The following is a 19,362-nucleotide window of genomic DNA, read 5'->3' as shown; positions in this document are numbered from 1 at the left end:
ACACCGCAGCAGAGGACGCCTGACGTGTTGTTGTTTCTCGCCAACTGCCACCTTTACCTTTTTCATTCAAGCCAGTGAGCTGATTGGCTCATGCGGCACGTTTTCTTTGAACCGCATTCGCCGGCTGCATACATTAGCGCAGGTCGGAGAACGACAGAGAGCTGCGTGGAAGTGAAGCTCACTATTTTAGCGCCGGGGAATATTTCCTCGTCATTTTGCAGAGTTGGCAAGCAGGTCTGAAACTCAAGCATGCGGGGTGAAAAGGCAAAAAAATGTTGAAGATTTGTATTCAAACTGAATATTAAATTTCATACCGGCCCAGATGTCAGGCTTGAGGCTTGAGGATGCGTGTGTAAACTGCAGCGCACTGCTGATCAGCTTTTATTTTGACACTAACCACAATGTGGCAAAACAAAAAGATTTTTTGATATTTCTTTGATTGCACTGTACAAAGCTTGACTTTAAGAAAAAACTACTCATTTTACAAGTGAGCATTGTCATCATTTTAAATATCCCATTACAAAAAACAAAACAAAAACAAAACAATAAAATAAAACACATTCTCCCAAATTTCAAATCTAAAATCACACGTATAGATATAAAAAAAACAAAGTACAGCCACACACTTCAAAATCCGACCTGTCAAGAAAAGGATATAAAGTGAAGAGGAGTAACACGCAGACTGAATTTATTTGGCACCGACTGTGTCGACCCGACCCGGTGGGAGGGACAGTCGAGGTATTTGGTGCTTGTCATTGGTCCACAACATGTCGCGCCGACGCTCCTACCAGGTGGCAGAGGGACACGTCCGCAGCGTCGAGAACAAACAAACAAACAAACAAACAAACAAACAAGCACGCAGTATTCCCAGGAAGGAGCCGGTGAGATGAAGGAGCCCACTGTGCCTCCACTCCGGCCCATTACGCCTCTCAGCGGCCGTCCCATTGTCCTGGAGCTCCGACGGCCGCCACCAACGCCGCCTAATGAAAGCCGCCTCACCAGGGACGTCATTGGTAAACAGTAAACAATATTGTTTGTCCGCGCCCCGTGTTACAGGGAGAGAAATGTGTGTGAGAGCCAGCCCCCCACCCCCCTTCATCCCTTCCCCCCCGCCCCTCCCCCACATGTGGAATTCATTTACGGCGAGTGAATAAAGGCGATAGTCATCAATTCCCTGGAAAACACACACACACGTTACAATCAATGGCCTTGGAATTCGCGTCCCGCTAGCGTCTATCCGTGCTAAAACCCTTACATTCAAGCATTTTTCCGTTGATGTGCTTTGGGGAGCGAGAAGCGAAGAAGATGCGGTGGACTTGGCCCCCCCGAGGAGGCCGCGTTCTGGGCCTTTCTCTGGCCCTGCGTGGCCCCCGCCGCCGCCGCCGCCACCGTCCTTGGCTGGGATCCAGGAGGAAGCTCCAGAGCTGCTGCAGCTGCAGGCAGCCACTACCTGACGGAGGGAGGGGTCGCCAGGCGCAGGTGGCCGGGCTTGCTGGGGAGGGGGGGCTTGACGCCGCGGGGCGGGGCCTGCCCGGGGGCCGCTGCATTCTCACCGAAGGTCTTCATCAGCTGAGCCACGCGGCCACGCCCCGCACACGTTGGGACGCCCCCCGATGACCCTGCCGGCTCTGGAGCAGCAGCCTTCCGGGACGCCTCTGCGGTGCCGGAAACTGCAGAGAAAATGAAATGAAAGAGGAAAATAATAAGGAGTCAGACCGCTGGGAATGGAAATGGTGTCAGAATACGTATCAATTTGTTTGTTTGTTCTGTAGCAATGTCCAAACATGAAGCTGTTTAAAGTCGTTGGTAGCAACACGTGTTAGGAGAATATTGTGTTGTTGATACTTTTCTTTTTTTGTGTGTACACACACACACACACACACACACACACACACACATATATATATATATATATATATGTATATATATATATATATATATATATATATATATATATATACATATATACACATTGTATAATTAGTCTATAGGTGTGTCAGCATGAGTGTCTAGACAGGTTTACAAGAACAAGGAAGTAGTTTTAAGTTATTTAAGGAGAAGGGGTGGCAGTTTACAAGTATTACTTCTTCTCACTACTTTTCGAATATATATTTTTATGTTAATTGTTTTGTCTTATTTACATTCTTTTGCATATTCAAATAAACTCAATCAATCCAATCAATCAATCAATCAATCAATCAGTCAACAACAGCAGTTCAGCCTTGGATCACATTTGTTTGACGTCTAGCAACATTTCCATGGACTCAAACGACCGGACCGGCAGACACATTAATACACATTGTTTTTAACCTGTAATATTTAATGTGCTAATTTCAAAACAGACGTTATCCTGTAATTATGGGAAACTGGTTTGACATGAGATCACACTGTGGCTGATGTATTATAGTGAGATAACAGAGCTGTTGTCCCGAGGTAATGAGATGATCATTTGTGATCTGGTGATAGCAGAATGAGGAGAGATAGCAGCGGTTGGCGTCGCTCTCGGCGAGCGGACAAAACAATATCGCAACTCACTTTTTTGTGAGTTACTTTGAACGCGTCTGAATTTTGGTCCGGCTTAAGATGGAAAAGAAAACAAGAAAAAAAACGCATTTCTTTTCAATGTGCTAAATTACTGTATAACGTCACTCCAATACACCTTCTCACCATTAGGTGCCACCAAATCTTGCGCACTGGGCCTTTAATGAATGTGAAACTGGGGAGAAATATCGTGACTGCAGCCGTTGCTCTCCGGCTTGGTGCAGAATTGACGGGGACCTAATTACAGAGTCGACGGGCAGCGGCTGATCACCAAGGCTCCTCCAAAAAGCAGGGATCCGACGCTTGATCATTTCCCCCTCAGCAACATTCTGCTCCACTTTCTTTCTTTCTCTCCTCTCGTTTTCATTTTCCCCCGCTGCCTTCCTCCCACCCCGGCTGAGCAGAGGTCATCCTCGGTGGAAGTGAGGTGGGGACACAGCTGGGCGCAGTCAGCGGGCGTGCGTGCGTGCGTGAGCGCCAGGAGCACGCGCACCGTCGGAGGTGCGGCGGCGTTTGCAAGAGGGTGTAATTGAGGGAGGGAGGGAGGGAGGGAGCGGGAGGAACTGCGGGGAAGAGAAGGAGAGGGAGGGAAGGAAGGGGAGACACAGGAGGAGGGAGGCAGGAGAAGGGGGGGGGGGGGAGGGAGGGAAGGAAGGAAGGAGGGTGGGAGAGAGGGAGGAGGGAGGGAGGAGGGAGGGAGGGCCGCGGGGACGGCGATGGAGAGCAGACAGACGCTGCTCAGACACCAGAAGGCTTGAGGAGCCACATATTTTTAGCGTCATCCCCGGGGGACAGAGATATGTGAGAGCACCCGCGTGCACGCCGACTGACGCACACGTGACGCACGCGCGCACACGCACACACACACACACACACGCGCGCGCAGGCGTCCACGCACCGTGCAAAATAAAGTGGAAAAACACGGCCCGGGCGTTCACACACACACACACACACACACACACACACACACACACACACACACACACACACACACACAGTTCCGCTCGCAAGTTGAATTTCAAAAGCCCGACGCACACACACGCACATGCACGCGTGTTCTCATGTTACATTCACGTCTGTGCACGCACTCTTTCACACACACACACACACACACACACACACACACACACACACACACACACACACACACACACACACACACATCAGATGCACGCAGGCACCTTTGCACAGGCCTCCTGCTCGTGGGTTCAGTCACGCATTCAGTCATCTCTGACTAACGCAGAGGCGTAGCACCGAGTCGCACACACACACACACACACACTCACAGAGGGTGGTGGTGGTGGTAGGGGAGGGGGGTGGGGCTGGGGGGGCTGGAGGGAGGGTCGGGCGACTCCTGGGGGCCCGGGAACCTTTAAAGCTCTTGATGTCTGGCGGCTGTGAGCAGCAGCAGCAGCAGCGTCCTAAAGTCGCCTTGAAGACGGCCGTGTTTTTGTTTATTGTTGTTTACTCCTCTCCTCCACTCCTCCGTCTCTCTCCTCGCCCCTCCCTCTCTCCTTCCTCCACACCTCCCCCCTCGCTCCCTCCCCCGCTCCCTCCCTGCCCTGCCTTCCTCTGCCCCCTGACCCGCGGTTCCTGTGTTAATGTCCTCTCGCCGCGCTGCGTGGGCTTGCCTCTGATTGTCTCGTTGTGTTGTGTGGTCACCACGGAAACCTTGGACAGGCTCCAGCAATTGAAGCTGACACACATTCAGGCACGCACCGAGCCAGCGCGCATGCACGCGCGCACACACACACACGCACACACACGCGCGGCAAGACGCACAATAACACCAACTGGGACGCACGCACACACACACACACACACACACACACACACAGTCATGGCCAGAGTTTTCTGAGCGCAGAGCCTTGGTGCAGGTCTGAGTGGAATGCTTAATAAAGAGACGGAGAGATGAAAAAAAAGGCAAAGACGGAGGGAGGTTGGCGGGGGGGGGGGGGTGTTTGGTGCCGACTTATTAACGCAGGACTTTAAGAAAATATGATCCAAGTGTGTGAAGCAGGTGATTTAACCGCCAGGTGAAAAACTAAAACAACAACCAAAAATCAAATTTTATCATCCTGAAATTCTCCACGCAGCAGCTGCTCCATCAGCAGAAGCAGTTGTTAGAGCTACCTGCGGGCTGAATGAGAGGAGAAAAGAAAAAGAGAGTGTGAGAGAGAGAGAGAGAGAGGAGAGAGAGAGAGAGAGAGAGAGAGAGAGAGGAGGGAAAAAAAAAACACCTATTAAAATGGACGAGAATCCCGGCGTTAAATCACTCGTCCAGATTGATTAATCTCCCCCTCGGAGCCTCCGTCCGCTGCCACCGCCGCCGCCGTTGCATCTCAGGCCCGCCTCGTAAATGAACGGCGAGGACAAAAGGGGGATGGGTGGGTGGGCGGAGGTGGCGGGTGGGGGGGGGGGTGGGGTGTCGGTGGAGGCGGTGGCGGCGCAAAGAGGTGCCACCGACCACGCTAGCTCAAAAAATTAAAGGCCAATCTATCTCTTTAAAGACCTCCACATCTCCCCGGAGCGAGGAAGGGCCGGGGTGGGGGGGGGTGGTGGGAGGGAAGGGGGAGAAGGGGGGAGGAGGGAGGGGGAAGTGGGGCAGAGGGCAGAATTCCCGAGCAGCGTGTCTGTAGACTGAAGGGCAGGGAGAAGTGTGTGTGTGTGTGTGTGTGCATGTGTGTGTGTGTGTGTGTGTGTGTGTGTGTGTGTGCGTGCTGGGGCCCCTGTCACTTATCAGCTCTGGCTGAGCGTCGCCCTGGGCTAGAGTCGGGAAGCAGCGCTGGAATGTGTGTCCTTCCCTCTGAAGGTGAAGAGAGAGGAGAGGGAAACAGGCTGAGGGACGGAGGGACGGACGTAGGGACGGACGGAGGGACGGACGGAGGGACGGAGAGACAGAGGAGGGTTTATAAACGCGGACGCACGCTGGCACGCAAAACCTGGAAAGGAACGCACACCGCCAGCTGCTGGAGATTGATGCACCTTCATGCTCCAGTGTGTTCAAATTATGTGGCACACGGACGGCGGAACGTGCGCGAGCACACGCACGCACGCAAGCACGCACGAGCACATGAACACACACACACACACACACACACACACACACACACACACACACACACGCACACGCACACACGCACACAGAGGAACGTTGCATTTTTCCCTTGTCTCCAGTTTCGGCTTCTAAACTCTGGAAATCTCAAAATCTGCCGGCGCTTTTATGCAGATGACGCGCAATTTCGGTCAGCGGCCGACTTCTCAGCCGTTTATTTCGGCGGAATTCCAATAAGAAATGAGGCACTTTTGGTTTTTCGGGAGATGATTTGAAAAAAAAAAAAAAAAAAAAACATTAAAATGACTCAAATGCAATCAATCTCCTTCACACAACAGCCATTATCGTGATAAGCAGGAGAGAGAGAAAAAAAAAAGTCCAACTCAATAACACATTTTGCTGAGTTTAAAGTGGTGTATTTTAAATCCTATTCTGAGGAGATCTCATGATGACGGCTTTTGAAGAGTGGACACATTGAAAGCCAGTGTGTCAGACAACACTAGAACAGAATGATTGAATCAAACTGTGACTTCCATCCAACTGCGTCCCGGATACTCCGTGCCTGCAACAATTAGGCGCCGAATCTCAAAGTTCTCCTTGAATTCTGATTGGCCGTCCGGTATTCCAGGGCGTCGGGTCAGCGCCGTGCAGCTCCGATGGCGGACGTGTTTGCGAATGTCACAAAAGCGATTATTGCGTTTTGGCCGTGCACAAACGGCGCCGGCGTGAGCCTCGGTCTTTGCTGGCAGGATAAAGGATTCCTTGTCATTACCCGCATTCAAAAGGAAACAGCTGAGGCATGAGCTTTATCCCAGTCCGCCTCATCCTCCCCTTGGAACGGGCTTCCTTCCATTGTCAAGGACAGACAGGTTTTTTTTTTTTTTTTTGTCCAGAGTCGGGACGTATTTATTCAGAGCTCAGCTCAGCCCACCTCTACTCCCACCACAGCAGCTGTTCCTCTCCCTTCACTTTCCTTCTTCTTTCCTCTGCGCATGCAGGAGGAATTAATTTCTACCAACAGGTTTTATTGGGAACGTCGACTAGCTCCCACTTATCCTTTTTTATTTCTTTATGTGTTTATTTATGGTGAGTTCTTTAGTCACAACCATATTTCTTATTCAATATATAAACGGAAAAATATTCTAAATTCAGGTTGAGGAATGCAACTTCGCTACGTATCTTCTGGATTTGGCTCCTTTGTTTGGGGGGGGGAGGGGGGGGGGCGGTATTAACGGCTCTGGTGTGTCGGGCTTTTTTTTTGAGAAATCCTTCCAGGCTGGAAAAAGTAAAAAAAAACTGCCGGGAATTCTCAGAATAAAACAGACGCCGCAGAGTTGAAGGTGGGAGCGGAGGGAAAATCCCACTCAGCCGATGCAAAAGAAAGATTGTCAGCGGGAGAATAGAATCGTTCCCTTCAAGTGGCTGTAGTACAGCTGCGCTGTTTTTTTCTTTGTCATATCGAAAAGGGGCATAAAACTGTCACGGACTGAATAAAAATAGACCTGCTTGGTGTTTTGGTATCTACATGATGATATCAGCTCCAGTCAGGGAAGTAACTCTGAGAAAAACTTTCAGCCTGCTGCAGGATGGACACTTTTCCAGCAGGGGGACCCTATGGAAACCATGGCTTTATGTCTTTTTTCCTACAGTAACATCATATTCCACTGGATGGAGCTAACTTCTCCTTTACACTACAGCCATTACCTCAGCATAACTGGGTCAGCGTATAGTGAATGAGTGGCGGCTCAATTCATGAAAAGTGGGAGCGCTGTAATCTGACAGCGAGTCCAGGAGAGGAGGGGGGGAGGGGGGGAGGAGAGGAGAGGAAAGGAGAGGAAGAAGAGAGGAGAGAGGGAGGAGAGGCCGACGGTGATGTCACTGCTTTCCAAATCTGTTGTGACTGAGGACACAAAAAGGTTGCACCTTCACCACTTGGACAGACAAACACCAGAGAGCCATTTCCATATTTTGAGATCTTTTGAGCCCCTTCTAAAAATAATTTAAAAGAAAAATCAATTCACGGATGTTCAATAGCGATAAATGATGGAGCTGCCGGTTCATGTTGCTGAAATAAACCATTCGACCGTCTCCGTCCTGCGTGCAGGGTTTTGATGCGTGTGTGAGGTGATGCTAAACAAAGTATTTTCAATTGACTTCAACTGGTGAGAGGTTAAATAACAAGCAAGGGCAAAAGAGGCACTCTTTATGTCTGGAAAGTGACTTTGTTGAAACACATCAAACACACACAAGTTTGCAGTGATCCCTGGCTGTGATATCAGCAGGTGTTGGGCTCTGGAGGTTCTTACTGCTGCGTGCTCGACCCACATTAAAGAAGAGAAGCCTTCCAGTGTTCAGTCTTATCTGCACGTCCTCCACACTTGATTTACACCTGAACAAACGCAGAGCTGTTTACTGAGAACCTCACCGCTGACGTGCACCTGTGACAATAGAGACGCTACCCAATGGTGTGTGTGTGTGTGTGTGTGTGTGTGGGGGGGGGGGCAGCGGGCAAACCACAACATGAATCACAGCCCTGTGTGCTCTTTTACCCTTTAAGCTGGCCTCATTTTGCTTTGCCAGTCCATAAAGATTCCAGTGGGCTGAGGCGCCATTTGGCAAGAACATTAAATGTGGGGGAAAATAAATCCTTCTTCGTCGCTGTGGCGCTGAGAAAACTAGCCGGCGTCAACCGGAGCCGCTCCGACTCCTGCGGGAGGCGGAGACGCTGTCTCGGTGGCTCGGCCGGGACCGTCGCTGGCGCTGCTGCAGTGTCAATATATCAGTATGGATGAGTTTGTCAGCAGCTGTTGAATCAGCCGTTCTACGCAAGCACTGCACGCTGATTTAAAATTAGCAGCGTGCTAAAATTAGCCCGCCGCTCCCCAGGGTGCGCCGGACCGGCCGCGCTGGTTTGCGTCCTATTTTTTTTTTTTTTTTGTTGCGACGGGCAAACCCGTTACGCAACCCGTGGCGTTACGTGTCGGCAGCGGGGAGAGAGCGCTGCGCTAATGGTAATACAATTCTTTGATTTCACAGCCGGCTGTTGCAAAGTGCTCAGTCCGCTGGCCAGCGCGAGCCCGGCCGGCCCCGCTGCCTCCGCCGACCCCATCCCTCATCCGATCAGGGCTCAGGGTGTGTCGCCGAACGCGGCGCTGAAATATCAGCTGCCCAGCTGCGCCGCGTATTGATCAGCCCGCGCTGCTGTTCATGCCACTGAAGTAGCAGACGGGATTTGTAATTGAGACTCTCAGTCGTGCCCTGCTGTCGCGTCGCCTCCGATCTATAATGTTCCCTGAGACGGACACAAGTTTTTCGCCGTCTCAGGCAGAGCATCTGATATCCGACGTTTAGTCCTCTCCAAGAGAGAGAGAGAGAGAGAGAGAGAGAGACACGTTTTGGGGTCTTCCTGTTGAAATGAGAATGTCTGGACTGATTGACAACAGTGAAGCAAACTGCTGTTGTGTGTCTCTTCAAGCAAAAAAACAGAAAATGTGCAGTCATGGTGCTTCTATTGTTTGCCCGCTCATGCAACGTCATGCACAAGTTATTCCCCAAAACTGTGAGGCTTTCAAGCTCATGACCTTCAACTGGGGCGTTTTGACCCTCAGGTGAGAATGCGAAGAAGTTGGAGGGTTCGGCCTTGAGGTTTGGAATCCAGCGAAGCTCCTCGCCGCCGTCTATCGCTTTGATGTGCAAAGCAGCAAAACAATTTCCTTTGCTTCCTGCGACAGGACAAGCGCAGTTCAAACTGCGCTGATTTTCAATCCTTTTGGTTGGCGATACAAAGATATATAATATTTGTTCTTTTTTTCTATACATAGTTGACTTCAAGCACACATTGCAGCTTTGTTATGGTGAAAAACCTTCCCCTTGGCTGCAGAGACACCGTCACCGCTTGATGATTCTGATAGTGCAACCCCCCCCCCCCCCACCACCACCAGGACGCCTTCTCCTGTGGATCAGATCAGTGGTGCTGGCCTCACTCACCTCCTCTGCTTCCAGCAGCTTCCACAGACTCCACAGGCTTCTGGGGCTCCGGAGGACGAGGGCCAACCCTGGTGCCTGACGTGGCTCCGCCCCCTGATTTGACGATGCTGCTGCTGCTGCTGCTGCTGCTGCTGCTGCTGCTGCTGCTGGGCGCTGAGGCCAAGGCCACGGCCGGCCTCAGATTCGAGCAGCCGGGTCTGGTGTTGACATAGCCTGGTGCCGCGCTCGCCGAGGCCGGCCTCACGTAGATGGCGCCCGTTCTGGTGGGCGGCCTGGAGCAGACGGAGGGCTGGGGGAGCGAGCTCCCCTCGGCCACGCCGGCTGACGGCGGCTGCGGCTGCGGCTGAATCGGAAAGAGGGACAAAAGAGGACGGCGGAGTGCGATCAGTGCTGACAGCTAATTCACGTACAGTGAATTTACTGTCAATTACTGCCAGGTTTAATTAAATCAGCGGATAAATGAGTTGCCAAATTACGGTTCTCCCATGGCCGCGCTCCGCCGCGATAAAAAACACATCCATGACCACTGATTAAGAGTTTGAGGATGTTTTGGAGTGGGGTGGGGGGTGGGGGGGGGAGGGGTGGCAGAGAAATTATAAGGTGACTTGGACGTCAGGCTGCCTCACTAATCTTCCTCCCTGATCGCTCGCCTTTTTAATCAGCCACCCGCCCGCCTCTCCCCCGCTCCGCTCGGCTGGCTCCGCCCTCGCCTGAATCAACCCCGAGAAAAACCTGCAGCGCCGTTAGCAACAGCCGCCGCCGCTGCCGCCGCCTCCACGTCGGCAGCCTCTCCCCTCGGCTGGAGCCGGCGACTGTCTGCGGCGTCCCGAGACGGACGTCGGGGGGCTAAAATAATGAATAATGCAAAGGGAGGCTGTCAGCGCGGCCCAACCTCCCGCGGTGTGGACGCTGCCGTCGCCACATCAGCGCCGGGTTGGCCGGCGCCATGTTGGGGCCCGTTACCCAAGGACGGGACACGCGTTGGGAACGTTTTTTCCTTCCGATGGCAAGGGCGAGGGGAAAGAAGAAGAAGGAGTAGGAGGAGGAGGAGGAGGAGGAGGAGGAGAAGAGGAAGGAAAAGGAATAGGAAAAGAAAAAAAAGAAGCAGGGAATAGAGGCGAGCTCACGCGCCCAAACCTCAGGAGACCGTCCCACAATCCCATCCATCTGCGACTGACGCATTCTCCGTCTCTGGCGCTTTAATTCCCCGATCAAGTTCACCAACCATCTGTTCTAGGACAGTCCAGAAATCCTGCCTCGCCTCTGCTATTCAGCTGTTCCTGCAAGCATGTGTGTGTGTGTGTGTGTGTGTGTGTCACCTGCACACACACGCACACACGCACACTGAGGCGTCTGTGCACGTCGTAAAACACAAAGAGGGACAGAGAGGAAGCGGGGAGGCGGGGGAGTGGAGGGGGGTGGGGGTGGGGGTGCCCCCCCCCCCTCCGCCAGACGAACCCGGGGCTGGGAGCAGTGACGGAGGACGGATCAGTTCAGCTGTTCCCCGGAGAGGGCCGGGGGAGGTGGGTGGGTGCACGCAGGCAGGCAGGCAGGCAGGCAGGCAGGGAGGATTCTGGGAGAAAGATGATCCGCGGGGAGGCTGGGAGGGAGTGAGGGGGGGAGGGGGGGAGGGGGAGAGTGAGGGGACAGCTGGCCCAAACCACCATTTCCTGTTAGTCAGAGAGGGGCGGGAGCAGCCGAGGCGAGGACGGTTTTAACGCCGCATTTCTCGGGGCTGCTGGCGGGGCCAAATCCTCCACGCCATCAATCACACCTCAGCATGCGACACATGTGGCACATTTATTTTAAGGCGCGCTTCGTCGCCGCCGCCGGGGGAACAAATCACGGCTCCTCTCGCAATCCATGTTACAATTGTAACAAGAAAAAAGAAAAAGAGAAGAGAGAAGAGAAGAGGCTACGGTTTTAAAATCAAGCAGCTGCACTGGAAGAAGAAGAAGAAGAAGAAGAAGAGGAAGAAGAAGAAGAAGAAGACAGTTGAGTTTGCTCAGTTCTCAAGTACCTTTTCCACCGCCGCCGCCGCTGCTGCCGGTGCTGGAGGAGATGAGCGCTCGCTCACTGACACCTGTGGGTTTAACAGAGACATTGCATGAGCGTTCTGGCCCGTGATGCAACCCGATAGCTGGGCCGTTGGCGCGCAGTAGCCTCGACTCACCGCCAGAGGGAGCGCGTTGCCCGTCTCCTCGCTCTTCCCCTGCTGGCAGAGAGAGAGAGAGGGGTGGGGAGAGAGAGAGAGAGAGAGAGAGAGAGAGAGAGAGAGAGAGAGAGAGAGAGAGAGCCATGTTAGGACGAGACACGTCATCCTGCCGAACTTTGAGTCAGTTTGCAGACAAGCCGAGGATTAAGTGCAGGAAATGCGTTTGTCTGCGGAAATAAATGAGCGGAGTGTTTAACGGGACTGCAGGAGGCGGGAAAATAACAAATTAGGAATCGAGGCAGGCGGGGGAAGAAAAAAAAAAAAAAAAAAATCAGTGACGCTCCAGTTCCTGGGCGGCGAGCGGCGTGCGTGCAGAGACCCAGCGTGGTCGGGCCAGATGAGACCCGGCGTCCCGGCTCGCTCTGGCTCCATGTGTGCACAGTTGCCATGACGACGCAGCACATCTCTCTTTTTTAAACCGCCACCACATGCAGGCACCGACAAAAATCAACACCTCACACCCTGCCAAGCGCACGCACGCACGCACGCACGCACACACACACACACGCACACCCACACACACGCGCGCACGCTCGCGCTGCCGCCCAGCCACCCTGGAATGCTTTTTTAAGCACAAAAAAAGAAAAAGAAAAACAAAGATACATTTTAAAGTGTTACTCGAGTTTAGCTTTAAGAATTCTGTTTGGAACAGTCAAAGCAGTGGAGGTGTGATGGTGCAGAGTGTAAAATGGTGCGTTGTAAACACTGGAATCCACTGACCTGAGACCAGTTCTAAGCTAATGAATATTAATAATAATCATGGAGTATTTCCACCACAAGACGCCAACGTTCATCATCCCTGCTCCCTGCCAATGACGGACTGATCTTTATCTTTTGAGAGTTGCACCTTCGCAAGTGTTCTGGTCGGGTTCTCCTTGTCAGTCCTGACGGGGTCTGTGGCTGTTCTGCTCTTCAGGATGGTTTGGCTCCTGCAACATAGACAGAAGCCGCCGCGTCATAAAACTCACACGCATACATTTAGCTAATGGAGGATCCCAGTTCCTTCCTCACTGGGCCCCACACTTTACATCCTGCTTCCTGTGTGATGGTTGAGGGGTCTTTTACCCGGCGTGGCTCTGAGGAGGAGTCGCTGGCATCTTCCCCCCGAGTCCTGTGCTGATGAGTTTGGAGCTCAGCTCATCCATCTCCCCGATGACCACCACCGCCACCTCTCCGTCTCGGCCCAGGAGCCAGCTCACGCTCTTACCGTTGGCTGCCGACGAATCAGTCAGACACACACACACACACACACACACACACACACACACACACACACACACACATAGAGATTGAAGCGGAGATGCTTTGAAAGACCATCAATCAGTTCTCATTGAGACAGAAATCAAAACCAGTGTGAAGCGTGACGAGGCAAATAAACTGAGTGTACGCGGTGGTATGCGGTGGCATGTCAGTCATTGGCTTGTTGCTTCATCAGATCCAACTCAAGCCAATGAGCCCGACCTTGATGGCAATCTCTCTTGTAAACTCTTATTCTCACAAAGCAAAGATCAGATCATCAGCCTGCGCTCGCTTTAATCCCAGAAGGAAACTGGTCGGTCATCAGTCAAGTTTCGGTTCGCAGGCAGGTGGGGGAGGGGTGGGGGTGGTGGTGTTGGGGGTGCTGAGGAGGTGGTGGTGGTGTTGGGGTGTTGTGGGGGGGATGCAGCTGCTGGTGCCAGAACAGCAGGCCACGAACATACGGGACAGGCTCTTTATGTAAACAAGCTAAACAGAGTTGACGGGGGAACCCCCCCCCCCCACTACCCCCCCCCCCCCCCCCCACCCTGCCTGCCCGGCCTGGTTTTTGTTTAAATTAGCTGGTGAGGACGCTCCATTTAGCGCTCTGACTCGCTGGTATGCAGCTACGGCTGGATTCCCACAACCAAATCCAAAAATACCAGCAGAAAGAAAGAAAGAAAGAAAGAAAGAAAGAAAGAAAGTGAGTCATGTGATGTCAGCGGCCTCCATCGTCTCTGTGACTGGGAGCAGAAAACACGTTGTGACGAATGCTGTGATGCCAGAGCTGTGTCGTGACTCCACTGGGGAGAAAACAAAGTCGACTGGTTTTGCCAGCTCGCCCTTTTGTTACGCCTTTGTCCGGCCTGGACCTGCAACCGTGACGGGAGGAGAAAAAAAGAAAAAACGTTTCTGACGTACGCACGTCAAAAACCCCATAAAGAAGTCATCAGTGGCTGCCTTTCCATGACATCATCATCCATTCAGCAAATATTCCGTTCCCTCCTCCATCCAATCATAACGTGCCATTTTCTCTGGTCAGTGAACTGGCCACATGACCCTGTACGTCACGTCCGCTGACATGTAAATGCCAAAAAAAAGTGTTTCCATGACACTGTTGCGATATTCCTCCATATGGACACGTCTGAAAAACCACTTTATGAGAGCGTCGGAACCTTTTAGCCATATTTGAGAGTTTTTTTTCCAAGTTTAGCCGTTTCCATCACCACTTTTTCATTGCCATATTTAGGTTTTGCGCAATTTTAGGGATCATGGAAACGCAGCTACTGTGAACTGACACTCGGTGGCCAGATCTTCTCGGCTTGATGAGCGTCGGAGGCATTTTCAAGGCACATTCTGCGCGTCTGGAGCGTGGAGAGTGACTCTGGTGTTTCTCCGGCAAACACAGAATCCCTTGAGAAACATCTGAAGCTTGTCATCCTTGTCCGAGCGTCACCGGGACGCCCACGGCACCAAAACCATCCAGTCATCGGCTGCTTGGCCAAAGGCTGCAGGCTGATCTGAATCTGAGGCTGCCGCCTTCAATTCCCAGCGTGAAAACAAACCTAGCATGTGAGCTCCCGTCCCACGCTGCCCCCGCAAGGCCGAGGCGATAAAAATCAGTCCCTCCCTCTTTGTTTCTCAAACACGTACATTTCCTGCGTGCTTCCCCTCTCACCCTCGTGCTGATTGTTCCCGGGGATCCAGCCGGCTGGCTCGCGCTTCCTATCATTATTTATTATGATTTTGTTTTCTAGCGCAGAGACTATCCGACACGAGAGCCGGGGGTCCACGTGATCCCCGCCGGCCCGGACCCCCACAGGACAGCTGCCTCGGTCATTAAGAGCGCTTTCTCTGGCCGGCTCACACTGAGCGCTTTGTCACACGCCAAGGCGTTCAAGGCCGGTCGGCGTTACTGTGTCACTGACACACTGAGTCAGATGGACTGAGCAGCTAATTGTCTCATCAGAAAGAATCGACGCTGGTTAACGGAGGAGGAATTTACTTCAACAATCTTATATAATAGAGTCCATTTATAAACAGCCCCGCGCAAGTGAGGGTCATGAAATGAAACCTTTCATGACAAAATGATACAAAATGTATCTTTCTTATCATATAGAAAACGAAAATTTCGTTGAAAATGAAGTTGAAAATAGCCCTCAATGCTAATGCTAATACTGCCACTGATACTAATACTCATACTTGACCTGATACTAATACACTAACCCCCCTTCACTGTCCCCATAGTTAGATTTAGACTGCTGGGGGGTGTTTTCTGAAGATTTTGTGGAAAAATCCAAGTACAAGAGCTCTGCATGGTTCACCAGGATCAACATGACACAGCTGAAGCAAACCACTCGCCCTTGAAATGCCAGTAAGTCATAAGAAAAAAAGAAGAACCAAACAAAAAAAAAAAGAAGGTTGGCTTTAAAATGGAAAAGGTCCAGCTGGCACTTGAGTAACTGTGGTCTCATCTTTCATTCAGTCCTCTTTCTTCCTTCTGAGCAATTTGTTTGCTCTTTGTTATTGGAACATGACGCCGTGCATTTCTACTGAAGGCTCGGGATGAAAAATGCAGCCGGGCCAGATCCGTGCGCGTCGTGCGCCGTCAAACCGGTTTCGGGACAGATTTCTGCTGAGTGTCTGCCTCTTTTATTTGGTTGCATGTTGCCTGTTGCCTGTTGCGTGACGACTGCTGCGCATCGGGCCAGGTCCACTTCCCCATAAAAATCCATTTGGATTCCGAGACCGGCGCAGCATTTCCTGCTCGGCGCTGCCGCCTCTCTCTGAGCTCCCATCAACACGCACACATTCCTGCTGCCGCTGACGTCTGTTGGAATGCGTCGGATGTTCCCGCGAGTGCTGCGTTTGGGAAGCTCAAAGCGGATCATGCGCCTGTCTGTACTTCCCCCTTCAAGATCAACGTGCTGCCAAACCGCTGAAAACTCTTCACACACGCACGCACGCACGCCACCAGCGCCACCAACAACAATACAGGCATGTCGACGGAGACCATGATTTCACCCCGGCATCAACTCCTGTGTAAATGTTGACATCATTTGCGGGCTGTTATGTTAACACTGGCTCAGCAGCATCGTCAATCCGTCCAAACTGTTTGGGGTTTCAGGTATAAATAGACGGCGGTGGAGGAGAAGTCGCTTCCCAGTCGGTGTCCTCCTTCACGCCGACATGACGGCCACGGAGGCGGAGAGCCTCTGCTGCGTCTTCTAGCTCAGCTTAGAGGGCTGCGTGGTTTTTGTTTCTTGCTCATTGACATTAATGAGGTTACTTAGGTGACCTTTCGACAACCCTGCTCACAAATATTCACAGCCATTCAAAATAACCCAAAAGACCCTCAGGGAATTGTACGTTTAGCCCTCTGTTTCTCCTTATGCTGTATTTGACCTGTATACTTCCACTTACAAGGTGGTCGTGGCTGCGGGTGTTGCCGCTGACCTGGGAGAGGTGTCAGAGCCCTATGTGACATCACAGGGGGGTGATTTTACAAAAAAAAAGAAGAAAGCTGATAACTGAGCTCTTTCACTACTGGAGAGTTAACTGACAGGCTGGAGACACAGGATAACGCTCATTCTTGTACTCTACAGTACTGTGCAGTACTACACAGTACTCTCGTACTGGTATTTGGAACTGTTGGATGTATGAAGCGTCGAAAGCGAGTAGAAACACATATATTTCTACCCTGTGTGCTGTCTGGCAGCAGGCAGGAACGCCTCTGAATGTCTTTGTGATGCCTGATGACTGATTTATTCTTCAAAGTCAGAGCTTTAACAGAAAGTTTTTTTTTTAAATGGAAATGAGAATCAATCAGCTGGAAAGCCTGCAGCTCAGGTCCAGGCACTTCCTGGCTGAGCACGCAGCTCGTTGGGACGGTGACGAGCCTGTTCGGGGGCCTCTGCTCATCTCAGGGCGTTGTGCCACTCGTTAAACATCTGGAGACGGACGGCTTCCCGTCAGCGAGCTGCGCCCGGAGCTGACGCTGCCTGAAAAACCTGATGCTGCACCCTGCCTGGCTCTGTCAACGGGCGGGCGAGGAGCCACTGCGAGGTTGTTACCTTTTTTCGGCTTGGTCCTCCTGCCCTCGGCGTCGCCGCCGCCGCCGCCTTCCCGCTCCAGTTTCTCCTCCCGCTCCTTCCAGCGCCGCACCTGCTCCTCACGCATTTTCAGGAACAGGGTCTTCTTCTGCTCCTCGTTGAGGGCGTCCAGCACGTCGGGGTCGATGTACATGTCCTTCAAAATCTGCTGCAGCATCTCGGCGGCTGGATGGAGCGCTCAGCGCCCCGGGTTAGCAACAAGCAGTTTCCAGAGGTGGTGGAGGAGGTGGAGGAGGAGGAGGAGGAGGAGGAGAAGGTGGCGCTGTCCTCTGGCCAGCCGCTTCTCTGGACTTCTTCCTGCTTTATGGTCTCATGTCAAACGAGGAGGAGGGCTTCCACTGCTCGCCTGTCTCCGCAAAGTCTCTCTCAGACGCACTCATCAACTATTCTCTGTGAAACGAGGCGCATGCCCGTCGTGCTTTTGTACATACTGTACAATTGCACACATTCACGCGCACAAAATCCTGTTTCCTGCCTTTTGCCCTGCTGACGGTTTTCCCCACCCTGCCAAGATGTCACTTTGCTTCGTCTCTGGAAGAAAGGGGAGAGGAAGCCAACATTTCAGAGATCACAACCGTGACCTACATTTTTGGTGTGTGTGTGTGTGTGTGTGTGTGTTTTTTGTTTGTTTTTTAAATGAACAACTACTTAAAAAAAAATCTCACCTTTTCTCACCAAGTCTTAAACTTTCTTCTCCGGGCCACGTCCACTCCCAGAGAGTCTTCCGCCGGCTATCTTGTCCCGTCCCACATGAATACGGAAGAGCTCAAACCCTGGGCTGACAGGAGGAGGACTGTGGCCTACAATGGGAGGAGATTCCAAAGGAATGAGGCTACTTCTGTCATCAGTGAAACCCGCCTCCCCCTCCCCCTCCCCTCCGACCCCAAAAACACACCCCTTTTCACAAAAACATCTTCCCTTTCTCCCCTAAACTCCCACAAGACAACCTCTCTCTCTCTCTCTCTCTCTCTCTCTCTCTCCCTCTCTCTCTCTGTATTTAACACGGCCGCTCTCAGGTTGGAGGAAACCGGCAGTCAGACAGACAGAAAGACAGAGTGGGAGAGGAAAGAAAAAGGACACACATACACATACACACACACACACACACACACGCACACACACACACACACACACACACTCACAGGGTCATAGCCCGGGACAGCGTGAGCCGGTTTCTTGAACAAGGGGAAGTGAACTGGACTCCTCCAATCACAGTGAGGAGTTAAACAATGGCTCCCACACAGGCAGGCAGGCAGGCAGCAGGCAGGCAGGCAGCACTTGGAGGGACAGGCAGCTGCTCTCAGACTGAGAAGTATCGCACCGCTGGAACACACACCGCTGTCTGCCAAACCACCATTCAGGGAGCATGGAAGAGACAGACGGAGGAGAGGAGAGAGTGGACAGGCAGCGGCGGCGGCGGCGGCGGGGAGCTGTGAGGCGAAGGGAAGGAATTGTTGAAGGTACTCACAGTGGGATGTAGACAGCCGCTCCTCAGCAGTGTATGCTAACTAAGCTGAGAGTCAGAGCGCCTGTGGGTTCCTCCTTGTCTTTGTGTATGTGTGTGTGTGTGTGTGTGTGTGAGTGAGAGAGACCAGGCTGATGACATCACAGCATTCCATAATCTCACTTCCTCCCTCCTTCTCCTTCTCTCCTTTTCTCTCCCTCGCACACACTCTCTGACCTGCTAACACTTTATTTTGAAAAGAAAAAGGGAAGGCAGACATTCAGGAAGTCGACCCAAGATGATAAAGAACTTCTTTTAAAAGGAGAGCAGTGGCAGGGGATTGATGAGAAACTGCAGCGTTTCAACTTCTGCACTCATACTCAATCGCTCCTTCCGTCTATAAAAGAGGGTCCTGTAAAAAGTTCAACGCAAATGACAAATGACAAAATCTTTTTTTTTTTTTCCTTTGACAAAATGTAAGAAAACTTTCCAGCAAAATAATGGTCCGATTGTTAAATTATGAGGGAGGAATGATGCAGGAATGATGATTAAATAAAAGTTTCAATGAGAATGCAGAAAATTAAAAGATTGACATAAGTAGACTGACATTCCCTATTGATTATTAAAGACTATTATAAGATCCTATTCTGACAGTGAGAGTGAGTCCTGATATATGTTGGACTGCTGTGTCGTAGACATTGTTTAACTACCCACTGTGATTGGAGGAGTCCGGTTCACTTCCCCTTGTTAGTGTGTGTGTGTGTGTGTGTGT

General features: G+C 51.9%; 1 protein-coding gene across 7 annotated transcripts; it reads right to left on the bottom strand.

Moving 5' to 3' along the window:
- Window positions 1–353: 353 nt before the first annotated feature.
- LOC142891722 (uncharacterized) lies at window positions 354–19,001 on the bottom strand. 7 transcript variants are annotated; one of them, XM_076031468.1, is made up of 9 exons: window positions 18,615–19,001; window positions 17,812–17,946; window positions 17,108–17,677; window positions 12,864–13,011; window positions 12,646–12,727; window positions 11,757–11,798; window positions 11,604–11,666; window positions 9,584–9,926; window positions 354–1,670 (listed from the first exon to the last, which is right to left on the bottom strand). In XM_076031468.1, exons 3-9 carry the CDS (start codon window positions 17,301–17,303, stop codon window positions 1,447–1,449), a joined length of 1,098 nt encoding a protein of 365 aa, XP_075887583.1. In that variant the 5' UTR covers window positions 17,304–17,677; window positions 17,812–17,946; window positions 18,615–19,001; the 3' UTR covers window positions 354–1,446. The 7 variants fall into 7 exon arrangements, with proteins under 7 accessions (XP_075887583.1, XP_075887586.1, XP_075887587.1 ...); XM_076031471.1 differs by having other exon boundaries at window positions 9,584–9,920; XM_076031472.1 differs by having other exon boundaries at window positions 11,613–11,666.
- Window positions 19,002–19,362: the final 361 nt, after the last annotated feature.

Source organism: Nelusetta ayraudi, unplaced genomic scaffold (genome assembly GCF_046127955.1).
Source record: "Nelusetta ayraudi isolate G7.1 ecotype Tasmania unplaced genomic scaffold, CSIRO-AGI_Nayr_v1 ptg000033l, whole genome shotgun sequence".
In the NCBI taxonomy this organism is placed as follows: domain Eukaryota; kingdom Metazoa; phylum Chordata; class Actinopteri; order Tetraodontiformes; family Monacanthidae; genus Nelusetta; species Nelusetta ayraudi.
This window is presented reverse-complemented; position numbering and strand designations above follow the sequence as displayed.

Coding starts and splice junctions, on each gene's coding strand:
- LOC142891722 (XM_076031468.1), bottom strand. CDS start 17,303: ATGCTGCAGCAGATTTTGAAGGACATGTACATCGACCCCGACGTGCTG. Junction 12,728..12,863: donor CCTCCTCAGAGCCACGCCGG/GTAAAAGACCCC, acceptor TCTATGTTGCAG/GAGCCAAACCATCCTGAAGA. Junction 11,799..12,645: donor CGACCAGAACACTTGCGAAG/GTGCAACTCTCA, acceptor TCTCTCTGCCAG/CAGGGGAAGAGCGAGGAGAC.